A 27,988-nucleotide genomic window follows, 5' to 3' on the forward strand; every position below is an offset into this window, starting at 1 on the left:
GTAAATGTGAAAAATATAAATCGTTTTAGTGCAAAAAATATGTTAATTAAATATGATGTTTTTATATTTTTGTCTATGACACTTCTATGTTAACACTTTTAATGTGGAAAAAGTACAAGAAAAAAAGGTTCATTTCCGTGTGAACTTGCCCTTTAAGCTGTTAAGACAACGTTTCAGTTGTATCACAGCCTTTGTGGAATGTCATAGATGTGTGCCACATTGTTAAATCACACGAGGAATGGTATGATGCTGACTCGCGACCAGAGCATCCTGACTCAGGTAAGGGGGACAACTTAAAAATGCATGTTATTTTTCAATTCTATTCTAAGCTCGATTTTGTCCCTAGGTTTTGGAAAAAATACTTTTATACAAGGGAGTGGGCGACCGAGAATGGATTTTTGGATTTGTGTTTCAGTTATATTATTTGTTTGTTTATTTTGTCTGGACCAGACAATCCAGTGATTGATATCATGGGCATCAATCCACGCAATAGGGATACGATGACATGCATCAACCAAGTCAGCAAGCCTGACCACCGATCCGGTAAGTCGCCTCTTACGACAAGCATATTCAGTTATATTAAAGCATGTCAGCTTGATGTGGTTGGAAAGCCCCAAGCCATGCAGGTCTCAGACGTGACCACTTTGGTGAAACCCATGAGAAAACCACGGTGTGGTGCTGACAAATCTGGAAACATAATCAGGGAAAACTGTATTGGACCTCACAATCATTCCTGGCATGCCTAAGGGAAGCAACTCTGTACAAATTACTGGGTAACATGAGCCTCTACTTGCATACAAAGTAATTTAAAAATTTGAAATATAAATAACAGACAAGTACATCTTTTCTGATTGTCATAGGCATGTGTTAAACATGAATATGCCAACACATAAGTTTGATTGGACACAAATCAAGTAAATAATACTGTGTGTGTATGTGAACAGGGAACGAGAACATGTTGGTTGGTTGGTTTGTTGTTTAACGCCGTACTCAGCAATATTCCAGCTATATGACGTCAGTCTGTAAATAATCGAGTCTGGACCAGACAATCCAGTGATAATGCCATGAGCATAGATCCACGCAATTGGGATTGATGACATGCTTCAACCAAGTCAGGTGAGCCTGACCACCTGATCCCGTTAGTCGCCTTTTACGACAAGCATAGTCGTCTTTACGACAAGCACAGTCGCCTTTTTACGGCAAGTATGGGTTGCTGAAGACCTATTCTACCCCGGATTTTCACGGCTGTATACATGAACATGTGTTTCTCGAACACAACAATATTATGGCTGAGGACACCAAAAAGGAGGACACCTCGCAAGTTGTACACTTCCTGGGGTTTCCAGACTAGACAAAGGATACATAAACTCATATCAGCAAATCACATCACTGATTGCCCAAACCAGAGACCATATACCGGTATACCATCGGTATATGGTCTCTGCCTGAACCAACATCGCTTGCTGTGGACCCGTTGAAACCAGGAATCCTCACAATTTTAATTTTTGCTCAATTTTAAACACTGCATAGGCTATAATGCCACTCGATGTAATGAGGTGTTTTGAGACCTGGGCCCCGTCCAACAAAGCTATCGTAGTGCTGAGGGAAAGACTCCTATACTATAACATGGACTAGTAACAGTTGCAGCGCTTCGATCACTTTGTGGAACGGGCCCAGGATGGAAGCGCCGTAAAATCTACTTTGTATAAGTTATAAATCTTCTATCTTACAAAGCAAAACTAATAATAACAACAATTACAATATGTTGCCTCTGGTGATATTAAAAAAAAACAAGATCTTAAACAACAATTTAAAAATAAATATATCTTGCATACATACATCCTCCATGTTAAGTGCCACTGACATTTCAAGGGAAGGTAGAAGAACACTCACTTCAGATGGAACTACCAGTTGTTCCTGGAATCCCCATTCAGAGAATTGGGCTGGGTGGGGAGGATGGGGGGTGTGGGGGGGGAGAGGATGGGTTTGGGTGGATGCAGGGGACTGGGACAGAGTGCGAGTGGGGGGTTGTGGGGGTGGTTTGTTGGGGGATGGGCCTGAGTGGGGGTGGTTTGTGGGGGGGATGGGGCTGGGTGATTTGGGTGGGTGCAGGGGGTGCGACAGAGTAGGGGTGGGTGAAAAGGGATGGGACAGCGTATGGTGGTTTTTTGGGGGAGGGGGGGATGGGACAGAGTGGTGTGGTTTGTGGGGGGAGGGGGGGGTGGGACAGAGTTGGGTGGTTTGTGGGGGGAAGGGGGGATGGGACAGAGTGGTGTGGTTTGTGTGGGGCTGGGGCTGGGGCTGGGGCTGGGTGGTTTGGGATGGGATTAGACTAAAATACATTTTCCCTTTTCAATCGTGAATGCAAATATTTGCTGTTGTCTGTTGTTATCTCAAAGCCACATTCCACAATATCATGCGACAGTGGCCTGTAAGTGGTCAACTTTATGCCAGACAAGTGTTGATCATGTCCGTTTGTGGTTATATTCTGGATGCTCCTGTGGTACGAAGTTTGGAGCAGCAAAATAGTGACGTACAGGAAACACCTCGTCTTCAGTTTGGTGTTTAATCTTGGAGATCTTTTTTGTGAAAATATCCTGAAGTTGTTCTTTTGGCAAGTCGTAGTTCCCATAGATGGAGACCCTGTAGAGGAGGAAGTCGATGATGTACATCATGTGGGACGAGACGTAGTGGAAGCTGATGGAAAATTGGCTGCAGCAGTCTGGACCCTGAAACAGACAACAGTGTTGTACAGTGACATCACTCTGGACCCTGAAACAGACAACAGTGTTGTACTAAGACATCACTCTGGACCCTGAAACAGACAACAGTGTTGTACAGTGACATCACTGGGCCCTGAAACAGACAACAGTGTTGTACAGGGACATTACTGGACCCTGAAACAGACAACAGTGTTGTACTAGGACATCACTCTGTACCCTGAAACAGACAACAGTGTTGTACAGTGACATCACTCTGTACCCTGAAACAGACAACAGTGTTGTACAATGACATCACTGGACCCTGACACAGACAACAGTGTTGTACAGGGACATCACTGGACCCTGAAACAGACAACAGTGTTGTACAGTGACATCACTCTGGACCCTGAAACAGACAACAGTGTTGTACAGTGACATCACTCTGTACCCTGAAACAGACAACAGTGTTGTACAGTGACATCACTCTGTACCCTGAAATAGACAACAGTGGTGTACAGTGACATCACTCTGGACCCTGAAACAGACAACAGTGTTGTACAGTGACATCACTCTGGACCCTGAAACAGACAACAATGTTGTACATGGACATTACTGGACCCTGAAACAGACAACAGTGTTGTACAGGGACATCACTCTGGACCCTGAAACAGACAACAGTGTTGTACAGTGACATCACTCTGTACCCTGAAATAGACAACAGTGTTGTACAGTGACATCACTCTGGACCCTGAAACAGACAACAGTGTTGTACAGTGACATCACTCTGGACCCTGAAACAGACAACAATGTTGTACATGGACATTACTGGACCCTGAAACAGACAACAGTGTTGTACAGGGACATCACTCTGGACCCTGAAACAGACAACAGTGTTGTACAGTGACATCACTCTGTACCCTGAAATAGACAACAGTGGTGTACAGTGACATCACTCTGGACCCTGAAACAGACAACAGTGTTGTACAGTGACATCACTCTGGACCCTGAAACAGACAACAATGTTGTACATGGACATTACTGGACCCTGAAACAGACAACAGTGTTGTACAGTGACATCACTGGACCCTGAAACAGACAACAGTGTTGTACATGGACATCACTGGACCCTGAAATAGACAACAGTGTTGTACAGGGACATCACTGGACCCTGAAACAGACAACAGTGTTGTACAGGGACATCACTCTGGACCTTGAAACAGACAACAGTGTTGTAAAGGGACATCACTGGACCCTGAAACAGACAACAGTGTTGTACAGGGACATCACTGTACCCTGAAACAGACAACAGTGTTGTACAGTGACATTACTCTGGACCCTGAAACAGACAACAGTGTTGTACAGGGACATCACTCTGGACCCTGAAACAGACAGCAGTGTTGTACAGTGACATCACTCTGGACCCTGAAACAGACAACGCTGTTGTACAGTGACATCACTCTGTACCCTGAAACAGACAACAGTGTTGTACTGAGTCAAATAGTGAGTGTGTTGATCACATTAGAAATAAATTGTGATTATATGGCAATTGATTGGCTAACCATGCAGTTTTGAGTGTTTGTTTCCATTAGGACCTAAGAATTAGGTCATACCCACTAACGGATTATTATTATTTCCTGATCGGCTGATAAAAGAATAATGGATAATAGCTTTTGTTGTATTATTGCAATGAATGATGTTACAGATTGTGTACCATCGTCTTCAGTGCTTTTTGTGTTAATGATTTAATATTGAAGTTAATTCTAAACCAACAATGCATTCAATGACTTATAGAAACAGCGGTAGAAACTAACATTTTTAGTCCACTGGTCCTTACAATGATAACATATAGAAAAACCCATTAAAAATTAAAAATTTCTACCAGTGCTTAACTATTGGGCAGTTTGGCAATGACTATAGGACTAGTGCCAATTTCTAACGCCGAGAAACCATCAATATATTCTAACACCGTATTTGACGTAACAAGTGCCCAGGGCGCAACTCAAAAGTAGAAATAGGGGGCTCTTATTAGAATTTCATTTTGGTAAATGGTGAATGTAAATTTTGTGGTTTATGCTGATGGCCTGAAATGTTTATATACGACAGATATATTTTTCCAGAATTTAATTGCCCATAATTAAGGGTGCAAATAACACATACACGTATTATACACGAATAAATAAGTCTTGTGTACATTGATAAATCGGAAGGGGTGCTAATTGGGATTGTTCACTTTTCAATATATTAGCAAATATCGCTGTGGGCTCTTATTATAGCGGGGCGCTTATTACGTCGAATACAGTATGTCTTAAATTACTGTCAAGTCCGGTCCACGCTTACTGCTTGAATTGGTGATGCAGGATAGTCCTTGAGATACCAAGGTAATGGGCCGATCAGGTGCTGTTCAATACTTTGAGGATGAAACGTGTCTCTGCCAAACTTGTCATATGAAACGTAGGCTTTAACGCCCAACTTTTCCATACAGCGTCCGACATCCACATCTTCATCATTACCGTCGGTGGCGCATCCCCCACTGAAACCTTTCTCAGCGACCAATCGCAATGCAGCCTTGCTGATCACGTAACTACCACCGCCACTCATGTAGCCATTGTGAGCAAGCACCTTGAAATGGTATCCGATGTACGCTGCATCGTTTGGGTCAAATTTGGATAACAGAAAACGTAGGTTTTCCATGATAATAAAGCTGTCGTCGTCCGCTTTAAGAATCCAGTCGTAAGAGTCCCCATATTGCTTGTACACTGCTTTAAATGCTTGCATGGTTTTGGCAGTCAGGTGTGAACGACCATCCGAGATGTTGAGTGATATATGATGGAACCTTGAATGGTGGTAAACAAACACGAACAGTATTTTGTTGCATCGCGATCCCCATGTCGCATTCACTGCGTACACTTTGGTATCTTCGTTCTTCACAGTGGTAGGGACAACACAAAGAATACGAACTCGTTTCTGCAAGTCTTGGGAAACTGTGTCATTCACCAAAACTGCAAGGAAACCACATGAAGCATCATGAAACATCTGGATCTGTTTCTTGCTTTCACCACAATGAGGCGGCTTGTAAATAATCATAATATATACTAGACAGATTCACCAATTGTTTTCTTGCTTCTTTGTCGTTTAAAGCCGCGCTCAGCAATATTCCAGCTATATGATGGCGGTCTGTAAATAATCCAGTCTGGACCAGACAATCCAGTGATTGTGAAACATCTGGATCTGTTTCTTGCTTTCACCACAATGAGGCGGCTTGTAAATAATCATAATATATACTAGACAGATTCACCAATTGTTTTCTTGCTTCTTTGTCGTTTAAAGCCGCGCTCAGCAATATTCCAGCTATATGATGGCGGTCTGTAAATAATCCAGTCTGGACCAGACAATCCAGTGATTGACATCATGAGCATCGATCCACGCATTTGGGACCGATGACATGCATCAACCTAGTCAGCGAGCCTGACCACCCGATCCCGTTTTCTTGTGTTGAGTCCTTTATTAATAGTGAGGTGAGGCGAGGTGAAATGTGGTTTAACGACACATTCAAGATTATTGTATTTATAGTGACATGGATTCTCACAAGTGGGGAAAACGCCAGACAAGCAAGCTTACGGGGTACTTACTGTTCCTCATTGATGAGTCATTCCATGTTATACCGGCTGTGTCGCGGACCCTCAGGCCCAAAAATATCACTGGAAGAGAAATAATGATCTTTGAAAAGCAAATGAAGTTATGAAGGAATAATTAAATTTTCGTTGTGTTCATTGAAATTCCTGCATTCTGATTAGCTGAATTGGTCACGTGTTATTGCATTCATTTCCCAATGAATGTAAAAAATTAAGCCACGTCCACCGAGGCGCACTACTTTTATTACTGCGGTATGTCGGCTGCTGACAGATAACAAACAAATGTCATTTACCATGTTTACCCTACTGACAGATAACATACAACTGTCATATACCCCGCTGACAGATAACATACAAATGTCATATACCCCGCTGACAGATAACATACAACTGTCATATACCCCGCTGACAGATAACATACAACTGTCATATACCCCGCTGACAGATAACATACAAATGTCATATACCCCGCTGACAGATAACATACAACTGTCATATACCCCGCTGACAGATAACATACAACTGTCATATACCCCGCTGACAGATAACATACAACTGTCATATACCCCGCTGACAGATAACATACAACTGTCATATACCCCGCTGACAGGTAACATACAACTGTCATATACCCCGCTGACAGGTAACATACAACTGTCATATACCCCGCTGACAGATAACATACAACTGTCATATACCCCCCTGACAGATAACATACAACTGTCATATACCCCGCTGACAGATAACATACAACTGTCATATACCCCGCTGACAGATAACATACAACTGTCATATACCCCGCTGACAGATAACATACAACTGTCATATACCCCGCTGACAGATAACATACAACTGTCATATACCCCGCTGACAGATAACATACAACTGTCATATACCCCGCTGACAGATAACATACAAATATCATTAAGCCACGTCCACCGAGGCACACTACTTTTATTACTGTGGTATGTCGATGAATCCTTCTAACTATCATTTTTCCAACTGTGTTTTCCCGTTTTCAGGGAAGTAATGTTTGAATCTGGCGGTAACTGACCAGGTCATTTGAGACAGCCGCCTACTCCCGGACATATTTCTTCCGGTTCGTTACAGTCTGACTGTTGCAGTTCTTCTCGCCTCTTGCCTTAATTGACAGTTCCTATGGACATTGTTTTGATCCTACTCTCCGTTGATTGGCTACTGACTGTGTTGGCGTGTCAAGTTGTGTGCATCAATTAAACGATCACCTGATTCAAGTCATGCCACAGTATGTATTCCTACACCTGATATGTTTATCAATCTCGTCACTTTCGTCTGTTTTGATATATATACAACTGTTTTTGGTTATGAACATGTTTTACGTTGTCGAATTTAATTATAAGCATTGACTGTGTATTTTTTTCTGTTCATTGAGGTATGAATCAAAAATCCGAATACAAACTTTTATAAGAATTCGCATAGCAGATTTTTTTATTCATACCTCAATGAGCCTTAAAAAAACACAAAGTCAATCCTTAAATAAGCCTGAACTAGCTTTATCTCACCTTGCACTAAGATACTTGATTCTGATTGGTTACTGATTGAAAAATATTCCCATGTACCCCGCTGACAGATAACATACAAATGTCATTTACCCCGCTGACAGATAACATACAAATGTCATAACCCCCGCTGACAGATAGCATACAAATGTCATTTACCCCACAGACAGATAACATACAAATATCATTTACCCCGCTGACAGATAACAAACAAATGTCATTTACCCCGCTGACAGATAACATACAAATGTCATTTACCCCGCTGACAGATAACAAACAAATGTCATTTACCCCACTGACAGATAACAAACAAATGTCATTTACCCCGCTGACACATAACAAACAAATGTCATATACCCTGCTGACAGATAATAAACAAATGTCATATACCCCGCTGACAGATAACATACAAATGTCATATACCCCGCTGACCGATAACACATTCATGTCATAAACCCCGCTGACAGGTAACATATAAATGCCATATACCCCACTGACAGATAACATATAATGCCATTTACCCCCCTGACAAATAATAAACAAATGTCATTTACTCGCTGACAGATAACATATAAATGCCATATACCCCGTTGACCGATAACACATACATGTCATATACCCCCCTGACAGATAACATATAAATGCCATATACCCCACTGACAGGTAACATGTAATGCCATTTACCCCCCTGACAAATAATAAACAAATGTCATTTACTCGCTGACAGATAACATATAAATGCCATATACCCCGCTGACCGATAACACATACATGTCATATACTCCGCTGACAGATAACATATAAATGCCATATACCCCACTGACAGGTAACATATAATGCCATTTACCCCCCTGACAAAAAATAAACAAATGTCATTTACTCGCTGACAGATAACATATAAATGCCACATACCCCGCTGACCGATAACACATACATGTCATATACCCCGCTGACAGATAACATATAAATGCCATATACCCCCCTGACAAATAACAAACAAATGTCATTTACCCAGCTGACAAATAACATAAAATGTCATTTACCCCGCTGACAGATAACACATAAATGTCATAAACCCCGCCGACCGGTAACACATAAATGTCATATACCCTGCTGACAGATCTCATTCATATGATAACAAACACCATGATCAGAAAAATGTATAAAAAAATTATCCTTTGTAGTCAGTGTTATTGCCTGTCATACTCACGAACGTCATGGCCGTACAAGAAGAATGCCAGGGTGGGAACACAGGACAGGAGCAAAAATAGTTTCAAGCGCTTGTTGACACCAAGTCTCCTGCAGGAAAAAACATTGTCATTACTGGAATATCAACGCCACACAATAAGAAGAAGGAGTCTAGTATGATTTGCCAAGTCTAGATTGCTCCGGAAATGAGCTCTGCCCTCATTTTCAGTCAAGTCAAATTTGTTGTAATTAAAACAAAAATTGATAAAAAAATATATACCGTATTCGACGTAATAAGCGCCCCGCTGTAATAAGCTTCCACGGCGATATTTGCTAATATATTGAAAAGTGAACAATCCCAATTAGCACCCCTTATGATTGATCAAAGTACACAAGACTTATTTATTCGTGTATAATACGCATTCGTGTGTTATATTCACCCTTAATTATGGGCAATTAAATTCTGGAAAAATATATCTGTCGCATATAAACAGTTCAGGCCATCAGCATAAACCACAAAATTTATCTTTCAACTCTGTTTTTTCCACCAAAATAATATTCTAATAAGAGCCTCCTATTTCTAATTTTGAGAGCGCCCTGGGCGCTTATTACGTTGAATACGGTTTCCCAAATCATCTGAAGGCACCATTTCACCACTACATTCATCTGTAAGATTCAGAAAGAAACATTCAACGGTTTTGGAGTTCTGCTCCAAAAACGAGCCCCACCCTCATGAAACAAAAAAAGATTTAAAAAAACACCCAAATCTTCAAAAGGCACTCCTTCACCACAAGAATGATCTGTATACCGTGAGATTGCCTCAGGCCTGAAATTAAGAATTGTTCTTGGCTTCAGGTTTGTGTGTGCCTTCTGTTCCAGACAGGAAACGACAGACATAAATCAAGTTCGAGTTGATATCCTTAATTGAGTGAGTGAGTTGGGTTTAACACCGCTTTTAACAGTATTCCAGTTATAACGCGGCGTGTCAGCTTAATGTGGGAGGAAAGCCTGAAGTGATGCAGGTGATACATTTACCACTTCTGTGAAACCCACGAGCACGGGTATGGTGCTGACAAACCTAGAAACATAATCGGGGCAACCGGGATTGGCACCCACAATCATAGGTTTCTGTTGTGCCCCAGGGACGGAACTCTGCACAGCGGATCGCTGCGCCTTAGACGACTGGGCCACCCGTGCCCCCTGGTATCCTTAAACTGAAGTGTGTTCCTACACAACAAATACTGCTCTACCTGACAGAGTTCCACCAGGGAACATTAGTGGAAAAGATCAAACAAACAAACTTTGTATCAAGTGTTTGGAGAAATGCTAACACACCAATGACTACTGTTCAATTATGAACCAAAAGGAAATGGCTGGAAATTAGTAGACAGAACATACCCAATTGTTTGGTTTGATGGTCAGAGCTCTAGATATGCCTTTGGTTATTTGGGTATTTCACCCAGGAATTTTCATTGTTATTGGGTATTTTTAGAGAGTTTTCAAATATTTTTTACCCACCCGTTTCTGAGTATTTTAACTTAAAACCTGTTTTGTAACAATCCCCTTAAATCATTTAAAACTATGTGAATTGTGGTATATCCGTCTGCGTCTGCTTGCAGCACCCTCTCCGGGAAGCTATTTTTGTTTGCAAAACTTAGCATAGTAAGAAAGGCATTTTCTTTAAATCCCCAATCAGCGACTGTTTAAGATACAACAAGTACATTGACTAGGCCCGATGTTCTTTTCAATAGGCATCTATCAGTATGGTTGTCGCACAAGCTTTTCCGATTCTAACTGTCGGTAAGTGAGTTTCGCGATTGGCCGTTACACAATCATGTTATCTAGCAGTTGTAAAATACCCAATCTTTTAATCTAATCAAATGCCCAGCCACATCATGAAGCAACTGGTGACCATCAGTGATGATTCAGATAAAATAAATGCTGATTTGACAGTTCAGACAGTGAAAGTGACACAGACACGGACGAAGAAGATTAACGTGGTATAATTTTTAAATTTGAAGATTACACGATAGACGTTTTCTTCCAATGGACGAGAGGTCGGTCATATGACTGCAAAACTGAAGCTCATAAGTGTATGACTGACACATTTTGAGGTTCATACATTTTGCATGAGACTGTATTCTTGAAATGATGTAAACACTGACGGACTATGAACTACTTTCACATTCCAGAGGAAACCCTTGCTCAAATAAATACAGAAGCGTTGTTTCTCGTCATTCAGACCCTTTAATCTTGAACTTAGCGTTTGAGCATACATTGGGATAAGTCAGAGAGTTTGATAGCATGCCAATTCAAGGATATCCTTGCTACAACCCATTTCAGTGCTGACGTTCGTACACTTTGGCCCTCACTCTATGAAGGTTCATACTCCAATGAACTCACACAAAGTGAAAGTCATTTCATGAATGTTTGTCGTGCCATGAAGATGTGAGCTGGACATTCGTTTTAGTCAGTCAGTGAGTGGGGGACGCAATTCTGCTTTATTCCAGGTATATCACGGCGTGTCAGCTTCATGTTGGAGGAAAGACTATGCATTGAAAGGAAATGAGTGAGTGGGTATGGTTTCAAGCCGATTGTAGCAATATTCCAGCAATATCATGACGGGGACACCAGAAATTGGCTTCCCACATTGCACCCATGTCGGGAATCGAACACAGGCCTTCGGCATCACAAGTGAACCCTTTAACCACTAGGCTACCCCGCAACCCATCTAGAGTGAGTGAGTGAGTATGGTTTTACGCCATTCTCTGCAATATTTCAGCAATATCATGACGGGGGACACCAGAAATGGGCTTCACACATTGTACCCATATGGGGAATCGAACACAGGGCTTTGGCGTATTGCAAACGCTTTAACTACTAGGCTACCCCACCGCCCCGAGAACAAACGAAGGCAGTAAATAGCTAAAATAGCAATTTGTGTCACACTGAATAAGATCATGACTTTTACCGGAGGCAACAATCAAATAGGTCAGTAACTTGTGTATTCAGGTCAGTAACTGTTTGATTTGTGGCTTCCAGATATGCAGATTTGGACAGCGGAAATATATCTGAAGTACTTACAATAATGCGGTCATTTCAATTCACTACAAGAAACTCAAAAGATAGTTACATGTGTGATGAATATGTAATTTGTAGGCCAATAAGATGAAACCTCTCAATGTTAGTGCTATAAGTTACCCTAATGGGTAATATTTGTTAATTGAAGCTGCAGTAAAATACCACCTTTAACTGAAGTTTATTTAGAAATGTTTTTTTCTTTTAACAGATCCCATGGTAACTGATAACCTATTTACTGAAGATTCTTATCTTAGGTGCATATATGCTGATTAATATTCCAAATAACAAAATGTATGAAAACCCCTTGTGTCATCACATGAAATATTCCCTTGGTCACTAACTTTTTAATTACTTTTAATGGAACTTTAGAAAAAGAACATCTTATTTTCACTGTTAGAGAAAATATTATTTATGCAATGTTTCTTTGCTTGTTTTAATGTGAAGTAAGGGGATGTGTCAATATTGATAATTTTTGTGACTTGTTAAAAACAAACAAGTTAAATTTAAGTTGCAAAAAAAGTATTATTTAAAAAAACTTACTGTTTAAGTATGACTGTGTAGCTTGTTGTATTTTCTTTATTTTGACACCAAATATTAAAAGAAAAAAATAGTTTTGATGAAAATATATTAACTAAGAAGGATAACATTTATTAGTTGTTTAACGCCGCACTCAGCAATATACCAGCTATATGACAGTGGTCTAAAATAATCAAGTATGAACCAGACAATCCTGTGATTTACATCGATCCACACAATTGAGATATGATGACATGCATCAACCAAGTCAGCGAGCCTGACCACCCGATCCAGATAGTTGCCTCTTAGGACAAGCATAGCCACCTTTTATGACAGTCATGGGTTGCTTAGGACCTATTCTACTCCGGATCTTCACGGGTCAGAAGAATAAAGCTTTAAAAGTGCTGTGATGACTTCAGCCCCCCCTTAGTGTGAAAATGGACCATCAGATTCTTAGTCATTTCATGAAATTCCCCCTTTTTTGTCTTAGAGACAAGCATTTATTTGTATGGACCACTAACATGAAAAACATCACTCCCATCTCTTGGACTATACATTTGGAGCATTTTTTTATTTTGTAGATACATGTATATATTTTTCAATAAGATAACTTTATTTCTGGGACTAAATGTTAGTCTAGCATATGAACTATGCTTCGAGTTGAACCTTGCCCTGGACACTGGATGCTGATACAGACAGTTACCGAAGGTTAAATTGTCTATTCACTACGGTCGATCATATCACATGACACACTGTACCAACTGTTGCTGCTGTCTATTTGCACATGGTCAGATAAATGATTGTTGTGGACTTCTCAGGTATTCAACAGCACACCCAATGCTCTGGGAACATGTGGGTGATAGACTAGCCTATCAGTGGAAGCTTTATCTTGTGAGGTGAAATAGGGTTTAGCGTCGCCATCAAGATTAATATGGCCACGTGCGTGCATATGTGTGTTGGTTTAGCGAGCTATAGTGTGTTTTTGTAATTAAACAATATATCATGTGGCTAATCATGGGTCTGGGAGGTCCTATGGTACCCGGGTCCTACTCAGGAACCACCTGACCCGGGTACCCGAGTTACCCGTCCCAGCCCTATTTCACAGTGTCAGGGATGAGTTACCCGTCCCATTCCCTATTTCACTGTGTCAGGGATGAGTTACCTGTCCCAGCCCTATTTCACTGTGTCAGGGATGAGTTACCTGTCCCAGCCCTATTTCACAGTGTCAGGGATGAGTTACCCATCACAGCACTATTTCACAGTGTCAGGGATGAGTTACCCATCACAGCCCTATTTCACTGTGTCAGGGATGAGTTACCCATCACAGCCCTATTTCACTGTGTCAGGGATGAGTTACCCATCACAGCCCTATTTCACAGTGTCAGGGATGAGTTACCCATCACAGCCCAATTTCACAGTGTCAGGGATGAGTTACCTGTCCCAGCCCTATTTCACTGTGTCAGGGATGAGTTACCTGTCCCAGCCCTATTTCACTGTGTCAGGGATGAGTTACCTGTCCCAGCCCTATTTCACTGTGTGAGGGATGATTTACCCGTCCCAGCCCTATTTCACTGTGTCAGGGATGAGTTACCTGTCCCAGCCCTATTTCACTGTGTCAGGGATGAGTTACCCGTCCCAGCCCTATTTCACTGTGTCAGGGATGAGTTACCCGTCCCAGCCCTATTTCATTGTGTCAGGGATGAGTTACCCATCACAGCCCTATTTCTCAGTGTCAGGGATGAGTTACCCATCACAGCCCTATTTCACAGTGTCAGGGATGAGTTACCCGTCCCAGCCCTCTACCTACAGACCATTTTAGTCGTCAATGCGACTTAAAAAATGACTGATACTGATTTATAGTGCTCGCCTACTGCAGTTTAACATGAATACCCCAGACACAGTATACTGATTCCGAGAGGACCAGTCCTTGTTTTAGCTCTTATTAAAGTGGGGCGCTTATTGCGATGAATACGGTAAATGGAGTTTCATGACATGGACAACACAGTGCAGACCTTTCTGACCCTTAGGTCACCACATAAGTGTCATTACAATATATACGACTCGTGAAGACCATGCTTGCCGTAAAAGGCGATTATGCTTGTTGTAAGAGGTGACTAACGGGATCGGGTGGTCAGGCTCGCTGAAATGGTTGATGCATGTCATTGATCCCAATTGCGTGGATTGATGCTCACAATATCAATCACTGGATTGTCTGGTCCAGACTCGATTATTTACAGACCGCCATCATATAGCTGGAATATTGCTGAGTGCAGCATTAAACAACAAACCTACTTACTACCTACTACAATATATACAATAGGTTTCTTTTTTTCGTTTGGGCACTCTATCGAAACTTTACCTTCCAGACACCAACATGATCTTCTTAAGCATGTTCCTGAAAAAATAGAAAGACATAAATCAGGCATGTTTTTGTCTGGTCAGCCATTAAGAATAAATTAGGTCCCTCCAAGTAGGGATCTAACTTTTAAAATTTGACAGTTTGATCTCTAAGGGCGCAGCCCGCAGGGTCTAACTGTCATATTTAAAAAGTTTGATCCCGGCTTGGAGGGATTTAATTTATTTAAACCATGTCCAACATTCATAGCACCTAAAATGCTTAAAAAACATTGTTCTGTTAAAGGTATTTGGAAAGATATTCAGAAACTCTATGCTCAACTGTGAGAACACTGTAATAGTCAGCCCTGTGTGAAGCACGTGAAATTGTTCCCCGAACCTTTCGCACGTGCACCTAGCACTTTGCCGATGTGGGTTATGAAATGCATGTCCCGGGGCAAGTATACCATTCGTTTTGGACTAACGGCACCAGTGGCTGTTACGAGTCATGTCCCTTCTATGCCTCTCCTATGGACAAATCAGATTCCATCTCTCGTATCACTTGCATTTGCTTCAAACAAAATGGTGGTGCCCGGCAAGAGGATCTGATCGAAAATCAAGATCTATATTGTGAGAAAACAGGTCTTACATCGCGAAGTGCATCAAATCACGTGAGCACCTTGATTAAAAACTTTGTTGACAACGAGTTGGCGGTGCACATGCTGTGAGTGAGTGAGTGAGTTTGGTTTTACTCCGCTTTTAGCAATATTCCAGCAACATCACGGCCGGGGACACCAGAAATGGGCTTCACACATTGTACCCATGTCGGGATTCGAACCCGGGTCTTAGGCGTGACAAGCGAACGCTTTAACCACTAAGCTACCCGACCGCCCCTGCACATGCTGTGAAAATCCTGCAATCAACCGAAATCTGCACGACAGTTTACAAACCGGATTTTGATTTAAGTGTGCGATTTTGATTGGACTATTCATCGACTTGTTAGTCCAGCCAAAATCTTACTCCATAATACCAGCCTAGTTCAGCAAGGATGGAAACTGGACTTTTATAGTCAGTTAACTCTCTTGCCTCGGCAAGATGTGTCATGCCAGACGGAGATCCTTTCTAATATTAGCACAGCTGTTTCAATCAGAGGGGGTTTATTGTCATTTGATAGCTCTGATTGACCAATCAGAAAAGAGTAATTTCCAAATTTAAGGAAGAATCATATTTATAGCTCTTCAATTGGATCTAAATTACTGCATATTTTAGTACACAACTTGAACCATAGCAAGTAGTGTTTCAAACTCAATCCTACACAGCGGTAGGCATGCTTTAAGTTACAGATCAAATGTCACAAGCATGCATATTTATTCTGTTACTCAGTGACTGTATTCCCCGTCACACTTCCATCCGACTCAAGGGTCTCTATGTAAACAAGCCGCTGTGATGACAGTCTAGACCCATCGAAACCTTTACACTTCATTCTGGGCAGATCAGTGTCTCATATTTTACAAACAGGAGCAATGGCTTTACTCAGTCAGCGGCGAATCAACACTGTCTACAGTGACAATTCAACCTTGCTTCACGGTAATCTTACATGTACTTGTAATCTTGTCTGCAAAATAAACATTAACATATAAATATCACGTGTCAAAGTGTTAGGATCACTGCTTTTATGAACCTCCAGTGACGTCACGCTATTGTTCTTCAGTTGGGTCAAATCTCATAAACAGGGATGTTATAATATCCTCAAAATTTTATATATCCCGGGCATTCAAAACGACTAATATTTTGTATTTGAATTTTTCCTGGTTCCAAATATGTATTACTTGCTAAACTATAATTATATGAAATGTTGTATAAATATTACACCATGATAACTTATAAAAACACATGCTGTGGATTTAATTATTACATGAAAACACAGTATAAATGTTATATTATGATAATAATCCCCTATACATTAGGGGACTAGGCTATAGTCCCTTTTGGTCTATGGCCAAAAGTAATAGAAAATATCATAGAGATTTGTTTTATTCACACCACATATAGTCTGGAGGGTAATTTAAGGTACCGACGTTTACTACAATACCTGAAAAATATATGGGCCATATGACACAGTTGAACCAATCAACTCAACTCGAAAGGGTGCACAGAAATCACGCACGTTGAGACGCCCAACGCCAACACCGTATTCATGCGTGCGTGATTCCCGTGCACCCTTTCGAGTTGAGTTGATTGGTTCAACTGTGTCATATGGCCCTGTGACGCAGGGGTAGCATCATGCAGATGGCTGTTTCAATGAATGCTCGTTCCACCCGTGACGAACAGGTCTGGTTATTGATGAAATATAGTGATAGCTAAATAGACAGATTTTTTATTCATGCACCGATTGTCTTTAAATGTAATATCCAGTTATGTATGACTGTTCAAAAATCTCATACCAACTTTGACTGGAGTAGATCTAATAGTTTTTCAGATATTGTAGTAAATGTCGGTACTTTAAATTACCTTCGAAACTATAATTCTGGTGATGTGTTTATATTTCATCACACTAATTCGTGCAATTATTTTATATTTTATCATAAAATGACATTCATATAATTCGGTATTCATATTATATTCACAAATACAGTAGTCAGCTAATCAATATCTTCAATATGTATTATTCATATCAGTATAGCATATACCGACATATTTACAGTGGCACACCAACAAGATGGGAAACAGCATCTCCATAGTCAATGGCAGATTAGGTTGCCTGCAGCAGACGGGTCTACAGGACGGTCAGGTTGTCATCCATGGCACGATACATTTTCTATTTGGGACTGCATGGTTAGATATAGAAATGAAATTATTGTATTCCTTCACCTTACAAAATTGTTTGACTGCATTTACAACTCCACAATATTCCATATAACTTGTTTTGATTCAATATATATGCACAAAAGCATCAAATACATAAATTTTACCTTTGTCATCAACTAAATCCCCAATGAACGTTACACCTCAGCTTGACCAATGTTTATAAAAGATTGGGCTATTTCCTATTTGTATTCTACTATTAAACCATATAGATTGTCTCATGATATCTTGACCAGTTTTCGGTTTCTTTTTGGACAAGTTTGATGCCCAAGCTTCCAAAACATCCTTCCAAAATAAATTCATGGTATTTGGAGCAATAAATACATCAACATAGGAGGCATCTGCCAACCATAATCTCTCTCTATTTGGAATACAGCAAGCAACCAACTCAGTCCATTTTGAGTGATAACAATATAATCTTCTGATCCATGAAAGTTTTTGAGTTGCAATCACATCCTTCATAATTGGCATGTTAATTCCACCATGTTTTTTTTCTGGTTGAGACATTATTTGTTTTTTCACTTTATCCAGTTTTCCCTTCCATACAAAGGATATACATCTTTTCTAAAAAGTATCAATCACATCTTTTGGAGGGTTGGGTATGGTAGAAAAAACATGATTTAATTTTGACAATAAGAGTTTTTTTAGGACTACAGTAAACTATGGTTATGACAAACACGCTTATAACGAACTAACGGATGTAACGAACTAACTTTTTAGTCCCGACTATATGCTGTAGTTATGCTGTATATATGCTTATAACGAATTACGGTTATAACGAACTAAAATTAGTAGTCCCTTAGAGTTCGTTATAACCGTAGTTTACTGCATATGTCTACCCACTGGGGACAAATTTCTTACCGTCCAAAGGTTCATTTCTCTCTCAATTTTTTCAAAATTTATTTTATAATTATCCTCTACAATATTATCTAAATCAACATCAAAGTTTATTCCTGACAGTTTAAACTTTGTATTAGTCCAGTCTAAATGCCAATCTTTACATTATATAAAATTATAAAGATATATGGCGACATTGGGTCACCTGGACAACAGCTTCTTAATATCTTAAAAACTTGCAAATCCATTAACTACTACACTGGATTCCATGCCATTAAAAAATGTTGACATCCATTTTTGAATACTTGCTCCAAATTGAAAGAATTTTAGTGCATTAATGATAAAAGTTCTAGTTACCGTATCCAAAGCTTTCTCGCAATCTATTAATACCAGTAACCCTGGGTTTTGATAACTTTCTGTATAATCCATTAAATCATATATAAGTCTAGTCACATGAATAGTCAGATAATAATCCTGTCTGGACTAGACAATCCAGTGATTGACATTATGACCAACCAAGTCAACAAGCCGGACCACCCGATCCCGTTAGTCTCGTCTAACGACAAGCATAGTCGCCTTTAACAGCAAGAATGATCTATTCTACCCGAGATGTTCTTAGATCTTTTTGTATTCTGAAAACTCTCAGGTCTTACATGTGTTGTCAATGATTCCATTACATATCATTAGGGTCAGACACAGTACACTCTTTAAAATCAAATTGATTGAACACAGTCCAGTCATAATCATAGTCATCTTCCCGAGGCAAGAGAGTTAACTGACTTATAAGTCCAGTTTCCACCCTTATCGATCTAGGCTGGAATTCCTGGGCTCAATCGTAGCGCCACCAGTGGTTATTATGAGTTATGTCCCTCCTGAGCCTCTGCTATGGACCAATCCGATTCCATCACTTGCATTTATTTCAAACACGATCTATATTGTGATAAAACGGGTCTTACATCGCGCAGTGCATCAAATCAAGCAAGCATCTTCATTAAAAACATGAGTGAGTGAGTGAGTTGGGCTTAACACCGCTTTTAACAGTATTCCAGTTATATCACGGCGTGTCAGCTTAATGTGGGAGGGAAGCCCGAAGTGATGCAGGTCCTAGACATTTATAAAAAACATGAAAAGGTTTGGAAAATATCTGTTGACAACGAGTTGACGGTGCATGTTTTGCAAATCCTGCAATCGACCAAAATCTGCACGACAGTTTATGAACCAGATTTCAATTTCATTTTGGAATTTTTGATTGGACTATGCATAGACTTGTTAGTCCAGCCAAAATGTAACTCCATAATACCAGCCTAGTTCAGCAAGGGTGGAAACTGGACTTTTATAGTCAGTTAACTCTCTTGCCTCGGGAAGATGAATCATAAAACGACCCCACTGGCTGAATGATCCTAGGTGCCCCGTGAGTAGTGTTCAGTTGAAACAGACATTTTCGTCAGCTCATCACTAATCCACGACTAAAGTGAGTGAGTGAGTTGTGTTTAAGGCAGCTTTTAACAGTATTTCAGTTATATCACGGCGTGTCAGCTTAATGTGGGAGGAAAGCCCGAAGTGATGCAGGTCTCAGACGTTTACCACTTCGGTGAAACCCACGAGCACGGGTATGGTGCTGACGAACCTAGAAACATAATTGGGACGAACCGGGATTCGAACCCACAATCATAGGTTTCTGGCGTGCCCAAGGGACGCAACTCTGCACAGCGAATCACGGCATCTTAGACGACTTGGCCACCTGTGTCCCCCATCCACGACTAAAACAATACTCAGCCTGTCGGCAATGTGGAAACAAACCACCACAGATGCAGACTGGCCCCTTGTGGCTGCTCCGGCCGTGACCCAGTGAAGTGTTACAATCACCCATCACCAACCGTTACATTACTCATGAAGAGATTCCGTGACCCTGTATATCACAACACTGGATATTTACCTGTTTAGTGAGTGAGTGAGGATGGTTTTACGCCACTTTTAGCAATATTCCAGCAATATCACAGCGGGGGACACCATAAATGGGCTTCACACATTGTACCCATGTCGGGAATCGAACCCGGAAGGAAGCTCTTATTAGAATATTATTTTGGTGAAAGACAACAGAGTTGAAAGATCGTAAATTTCGTGGTTTATGCTGACAGCCTGAAATGTTTATATACGACAGATATATTTTTCCAGAATTTAATTTCCATAATTGAGGATGCATATAACACACTTATTATACACAAATAAATAAATAAGTCTTGTGTACATTGATCAATCGGAAGGGATGCTAATTGGGATTGTTCACTAGCCAATATATTAGCAAATATCGCCGTGGGCGCTTATTACATCGAATAAGGTAATGCCAGATGCTGCCTGTGGCAGTGTTGTGAGGTAATGCGATATGTGACTCACTGGGGGCAGAACATGAACATATGCTAAGTAGAAACTACATGCATAGAAGTAGATTTTTTTCAAAAGAGTTCAATCATTGGTTCACGAGACCAATGAGAGTAATAGGGTAATGAGTACCCTAGGGACACTACAATACCCCATGTGAATGAGAACATGAGTAATTACTCAGAACACGATCTCAACCCTAGTCCTGCACCATGACCGTGGAATATGTTTATTTTATGAAAAAAAAATAATCTAGAAATTCATACAAAAAGAAAGTGTAGCAAGCTCAAGCTAGCTTTCAATCAGCATTGGGAATTTTTATTTTATTTTTAGAGTCAAGAATGATCTTAATAATATAAGATTTCAGAGACTAAATGTTAGTCTATCTCGACGCCTGTATGGGTAACTAGAATGTGCCTGTGAGTGACAGAGTACTCTGAGTGAGTGAGTGAGTGAGTGAGTGAGTGACAGGGTACTCTGAGTGAGTGAGTGAGTGACAGGGTACTCTGAGTGAGTGAGTGAGTGAGTGACAGGGTACTCTGAGTGAGTGAGTGAGTGAGTGAGTGACAGGGTACTCTGGGTGAGTAAGTGAGTGACAGGGTACTCTGAGTGAGTGAGTGAGTGAGTGAGTGACAGGGTACTCTGGGTGAGTAAGTGAGTGACAGGGTACTCTGAGTGAGTGAGTGAGTGACAGGGTACTCTGACTGAGTGAGTGAGTGACAGGGTACTCTGAGTGAATGAGTGAGTGAGTGACAGGGTACTCTGAGTGAGTGGGTGAGTGAGTGAGTGACAGGGTACTCTGAGTGAGTGAGTGGGTGACAGGGTACTCTGAGTGAGTGAGTGACAGGGTACTCTGAGTGAGTGAGTGACAGGGTACTCTGAGTGAGTGAGTGAGTGAGTGAGTGAGTGACAGGGTACACTAAGTGAGTGAGTGAGTGAGTGAGTGACAGGGTACTCTGAGTAAGTGAGTGAGTGAGTGAGTGACAGGGTACTCTGAGTGTGTGAGTGAGTGAGTGACAGGGTACTCTGAGTGAGTGAGTGAGTGAGTGAGTGACAGGGTACTCTGAGTGAGTGAGTGAGTGAGTGACAGGGTACTCTGAGTGAGTGAGTGGGTGAGTGACAGGGTACTCTGAGTGAGTGAGTGACAGGGTACTCTAAGTGAGTGAGTGAGTGACAGGGTACTCTGAGTGAGTGAGTGACAGGATACTCTGACTGAGTGAGTGAGTGACAGGGTACTCTGAGTGAGTGAGTGAGTGAGTGACAGGGTACTCTGACTGAGTGAGTGAGTGACAGGGTACTCTGACTGAGTGAGTGAGTGACAGGGTACTCTGAGTGAGTGAGTGAGTGAGTGAGTGACAGGGTACTCTGAGTAAGTGAGTGAGTGAGTGACAGGGTACTCTGAGTGAGTGAGTGAGTGAGTGAGTGAGTGACAGGGTACTCTGACTGAGTGAGTGAGTGACAGGGTACTCTGAGTGAGTGAGTGAGTAAGTGAGTGACAGGGTACTCTGACTGAGTGAGTGAGTGACAGGGTACTCTGAGTGAGTGAGTGAGTGAGTGACAGGGTACTCTGACTGAGTGAGTGAGTGGGTGACAGGGTGCTCTGAGTGAGTGAGTGAGTGAGTGACAGAGTACTCTGAGTGAGTGAGTGAGTGAGTGAGTGACAGGGTACTCTGAGTGAGTGAGTGAGTGAGTGACAGGGTACTCTGAGTGAGTGAGTGAGTGAGTGACAGAGTACTCTGAGTGAGTGAGTGAGTGAGTGACAGGGTACTCTGAGTGAGTGAGTGAGTGAGTGAGTGAGTGAGTGAGTGACAGGGTACTCTGAGTGAGTGAGTGAGTGAGTGACAGGGTACTCTGAGTGAGTGAGTGAGTGACAGGGTACTCTGAGTGAGTGAGTGAGTGAGTGAGTGACAGGGTACTCTGAGTGAGTGAGTGAGTGACAGGGTACTCTGACTGAGTGAGTGAGTGACAGGGTACTCTGAGTGAGTGAGTGAGTGAGTGAGTGAGTGACAGGGTACTCTGAGTGAGTGAGTGACAGGGTACTCTGAGTGAGTGAGTGAGTGAGTGAGTGACAGGGTACTCTGAGTGAGTGAGTGAGTGAGTGAGTGACAGGGTACTCTGAGTGAGTGAGTGAGTGACAGGGTACACTGAGTGAGTGAGTGACAGGGTACTCTGAGTGAGTGAGTGAGTGAGTGAGTGACAGGGTACTCTGAGTGAGTGAGTGACAGGGTACTCTGAGTGAGTGAGTGACATGGTACTCTGAGTGAGTGAGTGAGTGAGTGAGTGAGTGAGTGACAGGGTACTCTGAGTGAGTGAGTGAGTGACAGGGTACTCTGAGTGAGTGAGTGAGTGAGTGAGTGACAGGGTACTCTGACTGAGTGAGTGAGTGAGTGAGTGACAGGGTACTCTGAGTGAGTGAGTGAGTGACAGGGTACTCTGAGTGAGTGAGTGAGTGAGTGACAGGGTACTCTGAGTAAGTGAGTGAGTGAGTGAGTGAGTGACAGGGTACTCTGAGTGAGTGAGTGAGTGGGTGAGTGACAGGGTACTCTGAGTAAGTGAGTGAGTGAGTGAGTGAGTGACAGGGTACTCTGAGTGAGTGAGTGAGTGAGTGACAGGGTACTCTGAGTGAGTGAGTGAGTGAGTGAGTGACAGGGTACTCTGACTGAGTGAGTGAGTGACAGGGTACTCTGACTGAGTGAGTGAGTGACAGGGTACTCTGAGTGAGTGAGTGAGTGGGTGAGTGACAGGGTACTCTGAGTAAGTGGGTGAGTGACAGGGTACTCTGAGTAAGTGGGTGAGTGACAGGGTACTCTGAGTGAGTGAGTGAGTGAGAGTGAGTGAGTGAGTGCACACTACCCTCCTCTGTGTCTGTGTGGTGTGTGTGTGTAGTGATATGTATCATCAGACTACAGACTTCTTTAATCTAATGTTGCAACCCTCATGTGTGTGTGTGTGTGTGTGTGTGTGTGTGTGTGTGTGTGTGTGTGTGTGTGTGTGTGTGTGTGTGTGTGTGTGTGTGTGTACATTTGTGTGTGGTGTTTATGTGTGTGGCATGGCATGAAAGGCGTGGCATCTGTGTGATGTGTGTGTGGCATTGCATGTGTGTCGTGGTATGTGTATGTGGTGTGTTTGTGCAGTGTCTCTGGTATGTGTGAGCATGTGGTGTATGTGTGAGACATGGTGTGTGTGTGCATGTGGTGTATGTGTGTGTGACATAGTGTGTGTGTGGTGTATGTACGACATGGTGTGTGTGCATGTGGTGTATGTATGTGTGACATGGTGTATGTGAAACGTGTGTGTGCATGTGGTGTATGTGAGACATGATGTGTGTGTGTATGACATGGTGTGTGTGCGTGTGGTGTATGTGTGTGTGACATGGTGTGTGTGTGTGTCTGTGTGTGTGTGGTGTATGTGTGTGTGACATGGTGTGTGTGTGTGTGTGGTGTATGTGAGACATGGTGTGTGTGTGTGTATGTGTGTGGTTTATGTGTGTGTGATATGGTGTATGTGTGTGTGACTTGGTGTGTGTGCTTGTGACATGGTGTATGTACACGTGTGCGTGTGGTGTATGTGAGACATTGTGTGTGTGTGTGTGGTGTATGTGTGTGTGACATGGTGTGTGTGTGTGTCTGTGTGTGTGTGGTGTATGTGTGTGTGACATGGTGTGTGTGTGTGTGTGGTGTATGTGAGACATGGTGTGTGTGTGTGTATGTGTGTGGTGTATGTGTGTGTGATATGGTGTATGTGTGTGTGACTTGGTGTGTGTGCTTGTGACATGGTGTATGTACACGTGTGCGTGTGGTGTATGTGAGACATTGTGTGTGTGTGTGTGGTGTATGTGTGTGTGACATGGTGTGTGTGTGTGTCTGTGTGTGTGTGGTGTATGTGTGTGTGACATGGTGTGTGTGTGTGTGTGGTGTATGTGAGACATGGTGTGTGTGTGTGTATGTGTGTGGTGTATGTGTGTGTGATATGGTGTATGTGTGTGTGACTTGGTGTGTGTGCTTGTGACATGGTGTATGTACACGTGTGCGTGTGGTGTATGTGAGACATTGTGTGTGTGTGTGGTGTATATGTGTGTGACATGGTGTATGTGTGTGTGACTTGGTGTGTGTGCTTGTGACATGGTGTATGTACACGTGTGCGTGTGGTGTATGTGAGACATGGTGTGTGTATGTGTGACATGGTGTGTGTGTGTGGTGTATATGTGTGTGACATGGTGTATGTGTGTGTGACTTGGTGTGAGTGCTTGTGACATGGTGTATGTACACGTGTGCATGTGGTGTATGTGAGACATGGTGTGTGTGTGCATGTGATGTATGTGCATGTGACATGGTGTGTGTGCGTGTGACATGGTGTACCTAGATCGCAACGTTCAACCCCATTTCATCTCACTTCACATTTCTTAATCTTTGTCTTTGTCTATATTTGTAATCTAATGCCGCACTCAGCAAAATTCCAGATATATGATGGCGGTCTGTAAATAATCGAGTCTTGACCAGACAATCCAGTGATTGATGTCATGAGCATCGATCCATACAATTGGTATACAATGACATGCATCAACCAAGTCAGCTAGCCTGACCACCCAATCCCCTTAGTCGCCTTTTTACGGCAAGCATGGGTTGCTGAAGACCCATTCTACCCTGGATCTTCATGGGTATATTTCTTAAGCCTTGGTCCAGAGATGATCGAAAGACAGGTCTCACCCTTAGTCTAGCTAGATTCAGCCAGGTGCTCCAGGGCAGCAACTTCACAAACACTATGTGCTGACCTGGCACATAATGCTTCTTGTACATATACATTTACTTGTACACAATAAACATTTGACTTACTTCACAATACAGACTCAATGTTGTCATCAAGAACTTCACAAAATTACCGTATTCGACTTAATAGGCGCCCAGGGCGCTCTCAAAATTAGAAATAGGGGGCTCTTATTAGAATATTATTTTGGTGAAATAAAAACAGAGTTAAAAGATAAATTTCGTGGTTTAGCTGGCAGCCTGAAATGTTTATATATGACAGATATATTTTTCCGGAATTTATTTGCCCATAATTAAAGATCCATATAACACACAAGTGCGTATTATACAGGAATAAATAAGTATTGTGTTCATTGATCAATCGGAAGGGGTCCTAATTGGGTTTGTTCACTAGCCAATATATTAGCAAATATCGCCTAGGGCGCTTATTAGAGCGGGGCGCTTATTACATCGAATATGGTATGTTATATTTATTTCAGGGAGAAGTAACCGATGCATCACTAATCCCTGTGTTATGGGTCTTCGGACACTTAAGAGGTGAGGTGAAATGGTGTTTAACGTCGCATCCAAGATTTTTGCACTCATATAGCGACGTGCATGCACATGTGTGTGTTTGTGTGGCTGCTTGTACTAGTCCGGACTGATGCCGATTTATAGTGCGAGCTCACTGAGATACCATGCCGCAGTTTAACATGAATACCCAACTCAGACACAGTATACTGACTCCGAGCTGACCAGTCCTTGTTTTATCCCCTTAATGCCAAGCGCCAGACAAGGTAACAACAAGTACCATCTTTTATCGTCTTTTGGTGTGACGCGGTCGGGGATCGAACCCCGGACCTTCCGCTCTCTGGGCGGACGCTCTACCACTAGACCACGGAGGCGGTCCGGACATTTAAGACAACTTCGTAGTTATCTCTCTAATCACATAAACAACTGTAAAACATCTCATTCATTTATAAATGACAACTTTCTCCTAAAACAATTTTTAAGCCATTATCTGAGTATTTACAATGTGTGATGCTACCAGCCTAGTGTGCACCATGACTGTGGAATATATTTCTTTTATGAAATATGGTAGAGACAAGTGACATTACTCAGATAAATTCACTCTATTTGTTAATTTGGAAACTGGCCAATCCGGAAATATATGTTAATCTGAGCAGTTTCATTTGAACTTTCCGGATAAATCAGGTTTCACAGTATACCATGCAGTTTAACCAGGTGCTTTCCGGTTGAGCGAGTCTCAAATGTATCAGCTACCGAGAGCAGAGCCTATATATATCAAGAAATTGTATGGTCTCTGCCGAGAGCGTTTGTCCTCCGGCTAAGTAAATGAGGTCAGTCTCCGTTCGTCATCTCATATAAAAGTGCAACCACGTCATCAGCTGGTCACGAATTCAAAACATCGCTCAAAACAAATAACTTGTCGCCCGAATCAGGAACGATCTTCACCTCTGCTCGAAAGAGAAATGTCACATTTGGTAAAATCCGGGCGACATCTTTCCGGATGCCGTAAAAATCCAAACGAATTTAGATCTAAATTTAGATGTTAAATGGAAATATGGATTATCACGAACGTTCATGTTTCGACGAATTAGATACAGAGTATTATTCTGACCGGTATTACCTTTATCACGTCGTCGATATATCCATTTGGGCTACGGGCGTGGAAAATTGGCCATCTATGGGTCTCTCATCACAGCGCCTGGCCTCCTTGCTAACTCATGCCCTTGTAGGCTGTCGTTATCAGACGGGGTTCATTGTGGCCATGCAGTGACACGGCAGTGGAGGAAGTAGCGATGCTACAATAGCTACACGTATAAGGACGTAAGCGAACTCGACTGTGCACTCGTTATTATCCTCTGGCGAACATTTGGGCACATAAATTATGGTCCAAATTATGTCTCATCGTCGCCCGACCCAACCTATCGTTCCCTCCCTAACAGTGTCAGTGCATGTCAATCACTGCCTGCATGCTCTTCGCCGTCTGGGCACTACACCTCAACTCTATACATCGACTTCAATTTGCTCGAAATATCTGTCAAATCGAAGGATCTTGTTTTGTATTAAAACAATAGGTGAAACTAGCAAAACACACGCATCTGCCACCTCGGGACTTGGTTTAAAATATTCGCTGATCTGTGAATAAA

At 41.9% G+C, this 27,988-nt stretch overlaps 1 protein-coding gene across 1 annotated transcript; it reads right to left on the reverse strand.

Moving 5' to 3' along the window:
• LOC139461102 (glycoprotein-N-acetylgalactosamine 3-beta-galactosyltransferase 1-like) lies at positions 1 to 27,776 on the reverse strand. The gene is made up of 6 exons (XM_071242627.1): positions 27,466 to 27,776; positions 15,017 to 15,052; positions 9,083 to 9,171; positions 6,332 to 6,400; positions 5,040 to 5,701; positions 1 to 2,729 (listed from the first exon to the last, which is right to left on the reverse strand). Exons 2-6 carry the CDS (start codon positions 15,046 to 15,048, stop codon positions 2,466 to 2,468), a joined length of 1,116 nt encoding a protein of 371 aa, XP_071098728.1. The 5' UTR covers positions 15,049 to 15,052; positions 27,466 to 27,776; the 3' UTR covers positions 1 to 2,465.
• Between the last annotated feature and the right edge of the window lie 212 nt (positions 27,777 to 27,988).

The sequence above is a fragment of the Haliotis cracherodii genome, unplaced genomic scaffold (assembly GCF_022045235.1).
Source record: "Haliotis cracherodii isolate W230 unplaced genomic scaffold, xgHalCrac1.p SCAF_14, whole genome shotgun sequence".
Classification (NCBI taxonomy): domain Eukaryota; kingdom Metazoa; phylum Mollusca; class Gastropoda; order Lepetellida; family Haliotidae; genus Haliotis; species Haliotis cracherodii.

Bases quoted from the DNA above. Each gene is read 5' to 3' on its own strand.
- LOC139461102 (XM_071242627.1), bottom strand. From the start codon at position 15,048: ATGCTTAAGAAGATCATGTTGGTGTCTGGAAG. The intron at 9,172-15,016 runs GTAAAGTTTCGA...TTTTTCCTGCAG, and splicing joins ATCATGTTGGTGTCTGGAAG to GAGACTTGGTGTCAACAAGC. The intron at 6,401-9,082 runs GTGAGTATGACA...TTTCTCTTCCAG, and splicing joins CTTGTACGGCCATGACGTTC to TGATATTTTTGGGCCTGAGG.